General features: G+C 52.8%; 1 protein-coding gene across 34 annotated transcripts in view; it reads right to left on the bottom strand.

Moving 5' to 3' along the window:
• Positions 1 to 14,958, bottom strand: part of Iqce (IQ motif containing E) — a 39,425-nt gene that overhangs the window by 16,233 nt on the left and 8,234 nt on the right. For 28 of the 34 annotated variants that reach the window (XM_087578279.1, XM_087578271.1, XM_087578273.1 and 25 more), the window contains 9 exon segments: positions 13,933 to 14,003; positions 10,964 to 11,077; positions 10,816 to 10,866; positions 8,964 to 9,034; positions 7,329 to 7,401; positions 7,046 to 7,095; positions 3,588 to 3,751; positions 2,613 to 2,668; positions 1,034 to 1,263 (listed from right to left, as the gene is read on the bottom strand). In XM_087578279.1, the coding sequence (XP_087434405.1) occupies positions 1,034 to 1,263; positions 2,613 to 2,668; positions 3,588 to 3,751; positions 7,046 to 7,095; positions 7,329 to 7,401; positions 8,964 to 9,034; positions 10,816 to 10,866; positions 10,964 to 11,077; positions 13,933 to 14,003 (880 nt within the window). 34 annotated transcript variants of the gene reach the window in all.

The following is a 14,958-nucleotide window of genomic DNA, read 5'->3' as shown; positions in this document are numbered from 1 at the left end:
ACAAAAGTTGGCCAGGGGGCAGCCAGGGCACAGCTTGTTTACCTTCCCCTATCCCCTGTTTCGAGAGCTTGAATTTAAGGCAGCTCACATGCTAGGCAAGACCACCGAATTACAACCCCCAGGCTGGGCGAATACTGTACCGCTAAACTACATCCCACGTCTGATAAGCATTGTACCACTGACTTGTACCCATATCTAGCCAAGTACTGTACCACTGAATTACAGCCCACATACTTGGCAAGTGCCATACCACTGAATTACATCATGCCCATATCTCGGGTTTTTGAGTTTCTCTATGTAGCCTGGCATAACTCAAACTTGAGATCCTCCTGCCTCAGTTCCCCAAGTACTGGGAATACTGGTGCATGCCAGACCTAGTGAAGATCTGCTTCTCTACCCAACTTCCCAGTGGGTGGGGCCTTGGGTCTTCCATTTCTGACCTCTGCAGCTGAGCTTCCAACACTGCAACCCTAACTAGCTCTGGAGTGGGTAGGACCTGAGGCCCTCGCGTCCCCAATCAGTTCCCAGGTAGTGAGGGCTGAGGCCCTCCATGTCAGTTAGCTCCCAAGTGGGACCAATTTTGCAACCCTCAGCAGCTCATGAGTGGGTGAGCCTGAGGCCCTGTGTCTCCCAACCAGCTCTCAAATAGACAGGGCCAGGGCATGGCAGGGTGCTGGTGGGGTAGGCGTAGGTGGGGGGGAGGGGTGGAGGGTGTTTGGGAGAAGGGCTTCGGGGGAGGGGCAGGCACAAGGCCTGCATTCCCAACCAGCATCCAGGTGGGCGGGGCCTGAAGCCCTTCATCCGCAACAGGTTTCAGGATGGGCAGGACTGGCGGTCTTGGTCATAGCTTCATCACAATTTAAAAGTAGCTAAGACACAGAGGCTGGCCTTGAACTTTTGATCTTCCGGCCCAAACCTCTCCAAGTGCTGCGATCCCCTGTGATGTAGATGTTTAGTACCACGAGGTGTGGCTGTGCTGACTCATGCAGGTCCAGCAGTCAGCCCTAGGTGGAGCAGCTCTGTGTGCACTTACTCCTTCCCCAGCAGCTGCTCCTGCAGTGCGCTCAGCTCCTCCCTCAGGGTCTTCACGGTTCCCTGGAGATGTTCTTGGTCCTCAGACGGATCCACTTTGGGCTGGTCCTCTTTGGACTGGTCCCCTTTCAGCTGCTTTTGCACTGAGATGTTGGATGGGGAGGGGACCACGGGATTCGGCTTGACCAGCTCTGAAGCAGAGTTCTTCGGGCTTTCTGAGGAACTCACTTTCTGGAGGCAATGGAAGCTTTTGTTAACATTACCTCTGTTTGTGAGGCCCAGGGGCGGCCAACCTTTGGTGTGTGGGAGAAGCTTCGCTGTGGGGGCCGAGTCAGCAAAGCGGCTGCTTTGGAAAGACAAACCCCAAGGTGGGAAAGAGCAGGCCAGGCCCAGAGGCAGGGCATGAGTCAGAGCTACCAACACTACCATCGAGGCTACCAGGCAGTTCTGCAGGCCAGGAGGATACAGACAGACATTGGAATGGAGGATATTTCCAGCCCTGGTGCTTGCCCTTCAGCCAATCCAGTTCTGTCTGAAAGTGACTCCGGTCTCTCCAGGCCTTGCCTACTGGGTCTCGGGATGTACCTGGGTTTTCTGAATTTCCCAGCATGCTTTACGTATAAAATATTTCCACAACACAGAAACTTCTTTTGCTTTCTACTTTGTCAGTATGTGACTATATTTAGGACATTCTCCCTTGGGTTTGGTACAGCTCTGCCAAACAACTAGGGGACTCTGGTTCCCAATGTTTTCCTTCAATACTTGGGATTCAACCCCATTCTAGGCAAGCCCCTATACCAAGTCACACACCCAATCATTCAACAGCACATTCTAGGAAGACACTTTACCACTGAGCCACACCCCCAGCCCCTCACTGGGGGATTCTAGGCAGGGGCTCTACCACTGAGCCACACCCCCAGCCCCTCACTGGGGGATTCTAGGCAGGGACTCTACCACTGAGCCACACCCCCAGCCCCTCACTGGGGGATTCTAGGCAGGGGCTCTACCACTGAGCCACGCCCCCAGCCCCTCACTAGGGGATTCTAGGCAGGGGTTCTCCCACTGAAGCATGGTCTTCCCCATATCTACAGGGACTGTATCTTTAAGTTACATCTTTGTCATACAATCTCAAGACTGGATGGACAAGTTTCCCAGAATCAGACACCTCTGTGGGGTTGGGTGTGGGGTTGGGGGATGAGGAAATGCTAGCTAGCCTCCCAGGTTTCCTGGTCAGCAGTGGAGATGAAGAGATTGCTAAGAATCTGTGTATTATACAGGATATTCCACAGGCACTTCGTGGTCATACATGTCCACTTGTTGCTACAAGAAGCCCTGTAATGGGTTCTTGGCCCAGCCCTCTATAAAATGAGGGCTGTGCATGACATAATCTTGCATCTTGCCCAGACCTGCAAGGAGTGTAGTTTTTCCTGCATGCACTTGGTAAGGTCTGCAGAGCATCCCTGCATGTGTGTTGAGTGACATATCTCAGGCTACAGCTCTGTGTCTCCTGCTGAACCAGATGGTGGCTGCTCCCTGGCCCGGGTAGACCCTGAGTGATCAGATGTTAGACCCGTACTTACCTTTTCTAGCTCTGCAATTCGTCTCAGCAGCCGGGGCTTGCTCCAGTCCACGTAACCTAAGAGCAGTGGGGTTTACAAGACAGTGTCTGTGGGTTACTGTGGCAGGATCTCACCCCTTCCAGGCATGGACTCACAGCCTCTCCAGGATGACAGACAAACCACAGACCCCAGAGGGGCAAGAGCTTGCCTCCCCAGGGTTTCTTAGCTCATGTAGCCCAGGCCAGCTTTGAACTGTGTACTGAGAGGCACGCACTATCATGCCTGGGTTATGTAGTGATGGGGGTGGAACTCCGAGCTCCATGCATGGTAAGCAAGCACTCTCCCAAGTGAGCTACAGCCACAGCCTGATGATTCTCACTTTGGTAAACTCCAAACTCTAACCTCACTCTGCACACCTGAGACCCTCAAGGCCTGGCTTTCACCCTGTCTCCCTGCCACTGCTGACCATGCGTTACTAGCTGGCCCTCACTGCCCAACTTTCTAAATGCCCCCAGTCTTAAGATCAGTTCTGCTCTTCCTCCAATGCTCTTCACTCAGCCTACCTGCCAGGGACAAGCATATCCAGGTCTCCAGCATGTCCCGCACCTGCCTCAGCCCTCAGCCCTCAGCCCTCAGCCCCTCCCCTCCCCCTTCCCCTCTTTGAACCCTCAAAATGCCCTCCATAGCTCAGACCAAAAGCCCTGGGTGCATCTTAGCAGTAGGGTACTTGTCTGGCCACATTAGACTCCATCCCCAGTACTGCAAAACAAAGCAAGAGACCCAGCGCTGGCAGCTCTCCTAGTGTTCCCAGGCTGCTCGGACTCTCCCTAGACCACTGTGGAGCATTCGTTCATCAGACTGCCAGTCCTATGCACAGCCAAGCGGATATGTCTGCTAGGAGGCTTGGCGCCCTCCGTCTCCATCTTTGAACGGCCCCTCCCTTTCTCCCTGTCTCCCCGTGCTCTCTCTGCGAGTGGCCTGCAGGCAGATAGGTACCCTTTATTTTGGAGACCGTGGGGGAATTGCTCAGCATGCGGTCCAGGTCCTCCTTCAGACTCTGGTTCTCCTCTGTCAGCTCCTGCACGCTCCTGGTTAAGTTCAGCAGGGCGCTACTCATCTTCTTCTGCCTCTTCACACCCATCTTCTTCTCCAGTATGGGCCTGGAGGGAAGCAAGTGACAGGCTGAGGGTGCTGCTTCCAGACGGACTCCGCAACATCTCCTCCAGAAACATGGCTTCTTACCAGGTTCTGAGGTCAGCCTGGCTTATGTGCACGGATATTAACACTCAGAGAGGAAACTTACCCTGATCCCCAGGTGAGTGAAGTTACTCTAACTCCAGCGACAGAATCAGTCCCGCTCTTTATTTCCCTTTATTTTTGTGACTGGGAGTTTCACATATCTCAGGTTAGCCTCAAACTCACTCTGTGGCAGAGAATGACCCTGATCTTCTGATCCTTCTGACTCTGCCTCCCGAGTGCTGGCACTGTGGGTGTGACCAGTTTATGCAGCGCTGGGACAGAACCCAGGGTTTCCTGAATGGCAGGCAAGCCCTCTACCAACTGTCAACATCCCCAGTGCCCACTTCTAAGACTGGGTCTCCACGTGTACCCCAGGTTGTCCTGGAACTCAGTTCCCGAATGTTGGATTGACATGGGTGTGTTGCCAGACCCACTTCTACTTTATTTTATATTTTGTGCTGTTGTATAATGTGGCCCTGGAATGGGTTGGGGACATAGCTCAGTTGGTAGAATATTTTTTTTTTTTGGTTCTTTTTTTCGGAGCTGGGGACCGAACCCAGGGCCTTGCGCTTCCTAGGCAAGCGCTCTACCACTGAGCTAAATCCCCAACCCGGTAGAATTCTTACCTAGCATGCTCCTACGTTCCTTTCCCAGGAGCACCATGTATTTACTTAAATATACAAATAAATAAATAAGGCATTAAAATAAAGTGGTCCTACAACTAACCTGAGGCTGAACCACCAATCAAAGAGCGAGCCCGGGCTATTCCTAGGCCCTTGCACAAATGTGACAGATGTGCGACAGTCCTCATGCGGGTCCCCAGCACCTGGAGTGGGGGCTGTCCCTGAACCTGCTGCCTGCCTGGGTGGGAGAGGATGTACCAAGTTCTGCAGTGACTGACGTGCCCAAGGAGGGGAGGGGAGAGCAGGGAGGGGATGAGGAGGGAGGATGGGGGGGGAAGATATGCTTGAGGGGTAGCAGGAGGAGGGGGGCTGATACTGGAATGAAAAATTAAATAAATAAGTTAAATATTTAAAAAGTAGTCCTAGCTCTCTCCTCCAGCCGAGCAAGATGCCCAAAGGAAAGAAGGTGGCCCCGGCCCCCGCCGTGGTCAAGAAACAGGAGGCCAAAAAGGTGGTCAATCCTTCGTTTGAGAAAAGGCCTAAGAACTTCGGCATTGGGCAGGACATCCATCCCAAAGAGATCTCACACACTTCGTCAAATGGCCCCGCTACATCAGGCTGCAGCAGCAAAGAGCCATCCTCTATAAGCGGCTCAAAGTACCTCCTGCCATCAACCAGTTCACCCAGGCCCTGGACAGGCAAACAGCGACTCAGCTGCTTAAGCTTGCCCACAAGTACAGGCCAGAGACAAAGCAGGAGAAGAAGCAGAGGTTGCTGGCCCGTGCTGAGAAGAAAGCTGCTGGCAAAGGGGACGTCCCAGCTAAGAGACCGCCTGTCCTCTGAGCAGAGGTCAGTACAGTCACCACCTTGGTGGAGAACAAGAAGGCTCAGCTGGTGGTGATTGCCCATGATGTAGACCCCGTTGAGCTGGTGGTTTTCCTGCCTGCCCTGTGTTGAAAGATGGGGTGCCCTACTGCATCATCAAGGGAAAGGCCAGGCTGGGGCGCCTGGTCCACAGGAAGACGTGCACCACTGTTGCCTTCACACAGGTTAACTCAGAAGACAAGGGTGCTCTGCCTAAGCTGGTGGAAGCTATTAGGACCAATTATAATGACAGATATGACGAGATCCGCCACCACTGGGGAGGCAACGTCCTGGGTCCTAAGTCTGTGGCTCGCATTGCCAAGCTGGAAAAGACAAAGGCTAAAGAACTCGCCACTAAACTGGGTAACATGTACACTTAAGTTTTCTGTACATAAATATAGTTACAAAAAAAAAAAAAGTAGTCCTAAACATGGTGGCAAGCGCCACCTGGTGTACACAAGGCTGTGTTGCAGCTCTGTTGGCCTCTGTGTTAGAGAAACACTGTTTCTCTTATACTGACAAGTGAACTCAGGAGCCTCAATCTGAATCCAATGGCCCAGGGGCCATGGGTCTGTATTGACTACTGACAGAACTGATCCCACTTATCTGGTGTTTGTGCACTGGTGTGTAGGGTGTGTGTGTGTGTGTGTGTGTGTGTGTGTGTGTGTGTGTGTGTGTGCAGGGGTACCAGGCCTAGAAGAGGAAGCTGCATCCCGTTCTACCACCTTACTCCCTGGAGACAGGGTCTCATTGAACCTGGAGCGAAGCTGGCGGCCAACGAGTCTCATGGATCTTTCTACTATGTAATCCTCTGTGCTCCCCAGACGCCCTGCCCTGCCCAGCCTCATGCAGCCATGCCTGGCTTGTTTTGCAAGACAGACAGTGTTTTACCGTAAGCTATCTCCTCAGCCCGATCTGGCTGCTTAAGAGAATGTTTTCCAACTGCTGTCTGGAGTGACTGCAGGCAAAGGATAACAGGGACAGCCGCAGCTGGTGCTGGCGGCTTACACGGATAGGTCTTTATAAATAAATCTTTATAAATAAAACCCTCTATGTAAACACTGGGGAGACACTGACAGGAGGGTACCAGGGCTCCAGGCTCAGGGAGAGACTGTTTCAGAAAAGAAGGTGGAAGAGCTATCAGCAGGGAAGACAGTGTTGACTGGTGGTCTCCACATGTGCATAAGTGTTCACACACATCCAAATATGTACAAATGAACTAACTGCTTGGACTAGGGACTGAGGTGAGTATTTTACGTATCAAAGCAGACCTGGCCTCCGGGTTCTCCCAGCATTCCTCACTCCCTACCTGGCATACCCTGTCCAGTACCCCGAACCTTCCAGCCCAGGGGCTGGGATGCCCTTCCCTATATAATTCAGACATTCTGCTTCTCCTCCCTCTTTTCTCCTTCACTTCTCTCTTTGTGATTGTGCCCTTTCTCTCTTTCTATCCCTCTCTTTCTCCATGGTGACTTCCCTGGCCTTTCCTGGGGGCAGTGAACTCACCTGCCCCAAGAGCAGCTTCTCAATAAACCTGCCTTTAATATATTCTAATCTGGTCGAAGGGCTCATTTCGCCGGTGGAGAAATAACCTATCAGTAACATCCCTCCCACCCACCCATAATAATCACCCCCAAAACGGGAGAGCCAGACAGTGGCAGGCAAGGACCAGCAGCTTTTCTGAGCGGCCACAAAGACACAGGAGACCGGCCCCCCATGAGATCTTACTTCTTTCCTGTGGCTTCTGAACTTGCCAGGAGGGTCTGCAGACGATGGATCTGTGAGGATCCAAAGAGAAGGTGTCAGAAACACGACGACAGAAGGGGGTGCAGCTTCCCCACATCTACAGTCGGCCTCCCAGTTCTGGCATTGTGCAGGGAGAGAAACCTACACTGAGGCTATGCCCCTGCAACCTCTGCATGAAGGCTGCACCGAGCCTGGGTGCGCGCACTGCACGCAGGTTCCAGAGCGCCAGCCTCCCGCCCATCCACATGCTGGAGGGTGCACGCACCTCTTCATAGTATGTTTCCATGGCGATGCGCATCTCTTCCAGGTTGGTGGTCTTCATGTCCGTCTGCAGTTTGCTGGAAACCCAAGTTCAGAGTTAGCAGGGTGGAACCAGCACCCCAGGGGCAGGCAGAAGAGGAGGGACTCCCGGAAGTCAGAGAGCAGAGGGCAATGGGAAAGAAAGCCAGGCGTTGACCTTGACCACACAAATTCCTATGTCTGGAATGATCACACCAGACAGTGCCCCTCTGAGTGGCAGCAGCCACTCCTGTAGGGAGGACACAGACCACTGACAGACGGTTTTCCTCTAAGAAAGGCTGCCCTGAAGACTGGGTGGATCGTACCAAAGGACCTCCTTCAGGGCAGCGTAGAGTCCCAGGTGGGGTGACATGGGAATATCACCCCGGCATTCAGGAGACTGCTGCTCAGTCTGGGCTACATAGCACAACTGTCTTGAGGCGAGACAAAGGAAAACAAAGCAAACCTTTTGCTCCCCTGACACCATTAACTGTCATTGTGCCCTTAATGTGTCATAGGTTTCAGAAAGAAGGCACAGGAGAAAGCGGAGCTCAGGGTCCCAAACAGGAAATCAGCACACATTCAGACTCATGCTGCCAAATTCCATCAAGAAACAAGCTAAGGAAAGGGTGGAAATGCCAAAGGCATTGGGTTGCAGATGCAGAAGGCTGCTTTAGTTTTCCTGAAATTAACAATATCTACGATTATCCCTTACCACAACGAGACCAGAAAGCAGCAAGGCCTGGGGTGTGTGTGGTGTGTGGTGTGTGTGTGTGTGTGTGTGTGTGTGTGTGTGTGTGTGTTCAATGTGCAAGAGCACTGCCTACTGAGAGGCCTTGCACTCCTGACCCAGGATGTTCACACTGGACATTGCAGGTGACCTGCAAACTGATGGGGTGAGGGCTGGAGAGAGGTGCTGATTCCTAATGAAATGTTGGGGGAAATCAAACTAAAGAGAAAGTTAAGACTCACAACGCTGTCCTATCACACAGGCTCCTTGGAACCTGAGACAGAAGGATTCAAAGTTCAAAGCCTGTCTACCTGGCCAATTTAAGGAGATTCTGTCTCAAAATAAAAAGAAAGAACAGGACTGAGCCATGGCTCAGTGGTAGAGCCCCTGCCTAGAATCCCCCAGTGAGGGGCTGGGGTGTGGCTCAGTGGGAGAGCCTCTGGCTAGAATCCCCGAGTGATGGGCTGGGGTGTGGCTCAGCGGTAGAGCCCCTGCCTAGAATCCCCAGTGAGGAGCTGGGGTGTGGCTCAGTGGTAGAGCCCCTGCCTAGAATCCCCCAGGGAGGGGCTGGGGGCGTGGCTCAGTGGTAGAGCCTCTGCCTAGAATCCCCCAGTGAGGGGCTGGGGGCGTGGCTCAGTGGTAGAGCCCCTGCCTAGAATCCCCCAGTGAGGGGCTGGGGGCGTGGCTCAGTGGTAGAGCCTACTTGTGTTAGACTGCTTGCCCTCCACCCCCATCGTAACATACAGGGGAGGGAGGAACAACATTTCTCATAGGTTGGAACAGAGATACAGAAGAAGGCAACAGAAAGCCAGGGTGGGGATGGCAGATGGAGGAGGTCAGCCTTCACTAGCCCAGTGCCCAGCAGCCCTCCCAGCAGCCCCTCCATCGTACTTGATAGTGCTGTCCTTCTCCTTGCACTGCTGCTCCAGCCTGAAGATCCTCTGCTTGAGCCCAGTAATGACCTGCGGGCAGAGGGCCACCACCTTAGCACATGTCCAGCTCAGGGCTCAGCCTTCCTGGACCTCAGGACACTTGGAAACCCCCTCCTAGGTGATCCTACAGACTCTGATTTTCTTTGTGCCAGATTCTCCCTCACACCCTCCTTTCTTCCTTAGCACACCCCAGTGATGACTGAGGGCCCCTAGCCTGTCCCACGCTGAGTAGTGCTGAGCACGTGACCGGGAGAGCAAGATGGCAGCATCTCCCTGGAATCCGCAGAGTGGAAGGAGAGAACTGACTCGCACGAGCTCTGACCTTCCCACGTGCACCCTGGGAGGTGAGTACCCCCTCCCAATAAATGGATACCTATAAAAATGCTGCTTTTTAGTCAACAAAAACAGTTCGAGGTTGCCATGAATCACTTTGAATGGCTTTGCAAATTGCCGACCTGGGCGGCTCTCTAATTGTCCCTGGTCGGGTGGACCCGGGAGCGAGTCTCTCAAGAACAGTGTGACAGAGCGAATGTCACTGCGTGGATCCTGCTGTGTGGGGGTCTGCCAGCATTAACGCAAAGTGCCCATGGTACCCACGGTGCCCACGGTGCATAGGTCTGAGTGCATATGGTTTCACTCAGGGTAACTTAAAATAATTTCTCTTCCTGCCAGGGTGTAGTGTTGGTGAGCTGAGAGCCAAGTCAACTCCAACCACCATCCCTACCTGTGTGAGTCGAGGGCAGCAGGGAGGGGCCGGATTGGCACAAACCTCACTTTCTTGCTTTTAAAACTGAGGGTTGGGGTGCTGGGGAGATGGCTCAGCAGCTCAAGTGTTTGTTGCAGGAGCATGAGAACCTCAATTTGGATCTCCAGCACCCACATAAGACCCGGCTGTGTCGCCAAATGCCTGTAATCTCAGCACAGGGGAGGTGGAGACCGGAGCACTCAGGCATCGCACACGCAAACTCACACACACACAGACACTCGTCTTGCTGGTCCTACCTCACGGATCTTACATCGTTAGTGGTCACCACAGATATGCTGCATATTCCTGAGGGACGTAAGCTAAGTCTCCTTCTGAGACGTTCCTTCCATCCCCCTTTAGTCTTAAGGCTTTGTATACCTTTCTCCAAGCCACCAAACCCATTAACCCTCTGTGATCGGATTCCTTGCACTTCCTTGACTCACGGCACCCCCACGCCCATACACTGTCACCCATATGTCCCTGCCACCCCACTCATGGCCATGATATTCATACCCCCACCTCATCTCCATCTTAAAGTACAACTGTGGTCTGGGTGTAATCCCCAGGTTGCACACTGAGACTGCCTTTTTGTGCGTCAGGGGTTTTGTTGTTTTTGGTTTTGGTTGTTTGTTTTGGTCACAGGATCTCACGTAGCCCAAGTGGTGGCAGATCTTGAACTCCCAAGTAACTGGATGTATTTATTTATTTACTTATTTATTATTGAACTTGTGTTACCTCCATAGCCCCGTTTCGTAGATTGAAACTAGCATTCCATACACTCTCGCTGTTTGACATTGGGTCTACCTTTTTTTTTTTTCTTTTCTTTTTTTCGGAGCTGGGGACCGAACCCAGGGCCTTGCGCTTGCTAGGCAAGCGCTCTACCACTGAGCTAAATCCCCAACCCCTTGGTCTACCTTTTTTTAAGCCTCTGCTACACCTGCTGACTCATGAAATACGACCTTGTGATTCCTATGGCTCTATGCACAGCAGTTCTAGAAAGTTCTCAGTCCACACCCTTTCCCACAGTTCTCTAAAGTTTCTCCTTGGAGCAAGAGGCTCTACTCACCCAGCCAGTGTCAGGCTTCTTCTCTGCCAAGGTTCGCACGAAGTCTGGGCCCTGTGGGAAGCAGATGGAGACAGACAGCCTGGTAAAGCCCTAGTGGTTCTTCCTCCCTCTGCCTCCCACGGCACCAAGAGGCCTCCCTGGGACTTACTCGACCTGGATCCAGAAGCTGTTCTATCTGCCGATCCTTTCTGCTGTTCTCCTCTTCCAAGCGCCGAAGCTTTGTTCTCATCAGATCTACATCACTTTTCTGCATGTGTAAGGACTGGAGAAGAGGAGGAGGGGGTGGGTGAGATGGCTCAGCAGGTAAAGGGGCTTGCCACCAGGCCTGATGATCTGAGTTCAATCCCCAGGACACACACACACACACACACACACACACACACACACACACACATGAATGAGAGAACCATCTCCCTCAAGTTGTCCTCTGACCTTTATGTATGTACACACAAAATAAATATAAAAACAAAACTCCCAAACCAACCAACTGCAAACGAAAACCTAAGGAAGGTCTGCACACAGTGAATCCCTGCGTAGGGAAGAGGCTCTCCCCTCTTCCCGCCTTACTCTGCAATCCTGGGCAGCCTAGATCTTGCAGCAATCCTTCTGCCTCAGCTTCCCAACTGGTGGGATTACAGCCACACTTGGCTTTAAAAGAAGTTTTTAAAGCCCTGGGTGTCATGTCGGCTGGAGAGATGGCTGGGTGGTTAAGAGCAATGGCTGGTCTTCCAGAGGTCTGAGTTCAATTCCCGGCACCCACATGGTGGCCCACAACCTTCTATGGGATATAATGCCCTCTTCTGGTCTACAGAAGATCTGATGTACATGCAAACAAAACATTGATATACATAAAAATTTTTTTCTTTAGGAAAAAAAAAAGGAAAATGCCCCAAGTATTATGTGGTGGAGAGATCTGGCACTGAGGGATGCAGAGGCCTGTCTCAACACTGTGGGCACAGGCAAAGCCCCTGCACCCAGACTCGCCTGTTACAATGCCAATGACAACCAGCAGAGATACTGTTTCAAGCCTGTGAACTCGGGGACCTTCCAGGAGCTTCCATCAGTCACACCAAGTGACACAGACTGATGCTCCTTAGAAATACCTGCCGCGGGGCTGGAGAGGTGGCTTAGCAGTTAAGAGCATATTTGGGTCTTATAGAGGACTTGAGATGGATTCCCAGCACCCCCAGTGGGAGACTTAAAATTGCCCATCGCACCAGTTCCAGAGGATCCAATGTCCTCTTCTGATCTCTCCAGGCACCTGTATGCACAGGCACACAGACTCATTAAAACAGTAAATTAAGGAAGGGAGGGAGGGAGGGAGGGAGGGAGGGAGGGAGGGAGGGAGGGAGGGAGGGAGGGAGGGAGACCAGCTGTCTGCTGTGCCTGGGCAGAGATGCTCCCAACATCTACCTAGGGATGGGTTTTCTTACCAAGCTTTGGTAGGCCAAGGGGAAACAGATCCTGTAGCCAACTCTTACATAAATTTTGCAATTCTGCAAATGAACCTAGAGCTTTTTGTGTATTCAGGTGGCATGCTACTGCAGGGCCACACACCCCCAAATTCTTCACTGAGAGACTCTAGGCAGGGGCTCTACCACTGAGCCACGCCTCCAGCCCTTCACAGGAGGACTCTAGGCAGGGGCTCTACCACTGAGCCACGCCTCCAGCCCTTCACAGGAGGACTCTAGGCAGGGGCTCTACCACTGAGCCACACCCCAGCCCCTCACTGGGGGATTCCAGGCAGGGGCTCTACCACTGAGCCACGCCTCCAGCCCCTCCCTGGGGGATTCTAGGCAGGGGCTCTACCACTGAGCCACGCCCCAGCCCCTCCCTGGGGGATTCTAGGCAGGGGCTCTCCCACTGAGCCACGCCCCCAGCCCCTCCCTGGGGGATTCTAGGCAGGGGCTCTACCACTGAGCCACGCCCCCAGCCCCTCACTGGGGGATTCTAGGCAGGGGCTCTACCACTGAGCCACGCCCCAGCCCCTCCCTGGGGGATTCTAGGCAGGGGCTCTCCCACTGAGCCACGCCCCCAGCCCCTCACTGGGGGATTCTAGGCAGGTGCTCTACCACTGAGCCACGCCCCCAGCCCCTCACTGGGGGATTCTAGGCAGGGGCTCTACCACTGAGCCACGCCCCCAGCCCCTCACTGGGGGATTCTAGGCAGGGGCTCTACCACTGAGCCACGCCTCCAGCCCCTCACTGGGGGATTCTAGGCAGGGGCTCTACCACTGAGCCACACCCCCAGCCCCTCACTGGGGGATTCTAGGCAGGGGCTCTACCACTGAGCCACGCCTCCAGCCCCTCACTGGGGGATTGATTCTACACAGCACTCTGCTGTTCTATGATGGAACACTGGGTCATACACATTCTAGAGAACTGTCTAGTACTGTGTCTTCAATCTCCTCGGGGCATCAGGCAGATCTCCCAAAAACTTAGGATAAGCTTGAATAGTCAGGGTCCTTTTCCCAGAGACCTATTTCTTTTTTTTTTAAATTTATTTACTTATTATTTATGAGTATACTGTAGCTGTCTTCAGACACACCCCAGAAGAGAGCATCAGATTCCATTATAGATGGTTGTGAGCCACCATGTGGTTGCTGGGATTTGAACTCAGACCTTTGAAAGAGTAGTCAGTGCTCTTAACCACTGAACCATCTCTCCAGCCCCCAGAGACCTATTTCTAAGCCCCCCTAGAATATGGCTCCCAGGTACCACAGTAACAGTGATTCATTGCTGGGGGCTCTCTGCATCTGCTTAGTAATCTCCGGGGCTGAGTGGGAACCCTGAGGCAAGGGACGGGGCTGCAGTGCTCTTCAGTGGGCCCTTCGCTGCTACACGGCTGGCTTGTTTGTGTTTTGGACAGTGTCTCATACCTCCCTGGTTATCCATATATTCTCTATGTTGCCCAGTGGGCCTTGAATTCTCTGCTGTCCTGCCTCTGTCTCCTCAGTCCTGGGATGCCTGGCATGAACCATCATGCCTTCTGCAGCTGACCAGGCTTCCCCTCAGCTGAGATGGCCAGTTCCTACAGTGCAGTCCCAGGGCTCGGACTTCCGGTCGGTCACAGAAAGGTTATCACTGCCGATCGAGGAGGAGCAGAGCGAAGCCCTACCTTCTTCAACTCGATGATCTCATCGTACATGTCCTCTTTCTCTCTGTAGACAGAAGTCCCAGAGACGTGACCTGGAGGGAGATACACATGTTTCTTAGGACAATGTGGGGCAGTAGAAAGGACCCCTAGTTAAGCCTGAAGGGAAACCTGTGAGTTAATAAAGCTGTACTTATTCACTTGCTTGTCCTCTAAGATAGCTGACTCTCACTCTGTCGCCCTTTCACCTGGAGTTTAAGATGCTGTGGCCTTCTGCATACTGGGGAGATAAGGGAGTTCTCTTCATCCTGGTTTACTGAGGGTGTGTATGCGTGTGTGTGTGTGTGTGTGCGTGTGTGAGCCTGTGCTCATGCAGAGGCCAGAGAGGACATGGGGAGTCCTACTTCCTCTGCCTTATTCCCCGGAAACCAGGTGTGTCACCCCTAAGCTAGGCTGGCAGGCAGCAAGCCCTGGCCGTCTTCCTGTCAGCCCACCACAGGGCTAGGCTTACTGGGATCATGCCTGGCCTTCTGCATGGGTGCTGAGATCTGAACTCACAGCCCTGCTTGCAAGGCTTACCCGCTAAGCCATCTCCCCACTTATGATTTAATGACGTTTAACAGATTATAAGTCCAAAATAAGCAAATAGCCGAAACCATAAACCTAATGAGTAAATTTAGTTCTTAGGTCATCGAGGGACATTGAGCTGGCTGTCACCATGTGTTTTTTGCTAAGGCCCAGAGATGCCAACAGGCCCCTGGGCAAAGACTCGTAAGGAATAGAGGGAGAACAGACAAAGAACCAGCAAGACAGTTTGGCAGGTAAAAACTCTTGTCAGTGAGTCTGAGGAGCCTGACTTCAATCCCAAAGATCTACAAGGTGGCAGGAGGGAAATGACATCTCAAGTTGTCCTCTGACCTCCATATGTGTCCCACAGCACACATAGCATACCCCACACATAAGAACTTTAAATGTTAATTCTAGTTGGGGGGCGGTGGTGTATGATATGACACAATGGCTTGTCTATGACACTCTTTATGAATCACTCAG

The sequence above is a fragment of the Rattus norvegicus genome, chromosome 12 (genome assembly GCF_021556685.1).
Source record: "Rattus norvegicus strain SHRSP/BbbUtx chromosome 12, alternate assembly SHRSP_T2T, whole genome shotgun sequence".
Taxonomy (NCBI): domain Eukaryota; kingdom Metazoa; phylum Chordata; class Mammalia; order Rodentia; family Muridae; genus Rattus; species Rattus norvegicus.
Note: the sequence above shows the minus strand (reverse complement) of the source record. Positions and strands in the feature narration are given on the sequence as shown.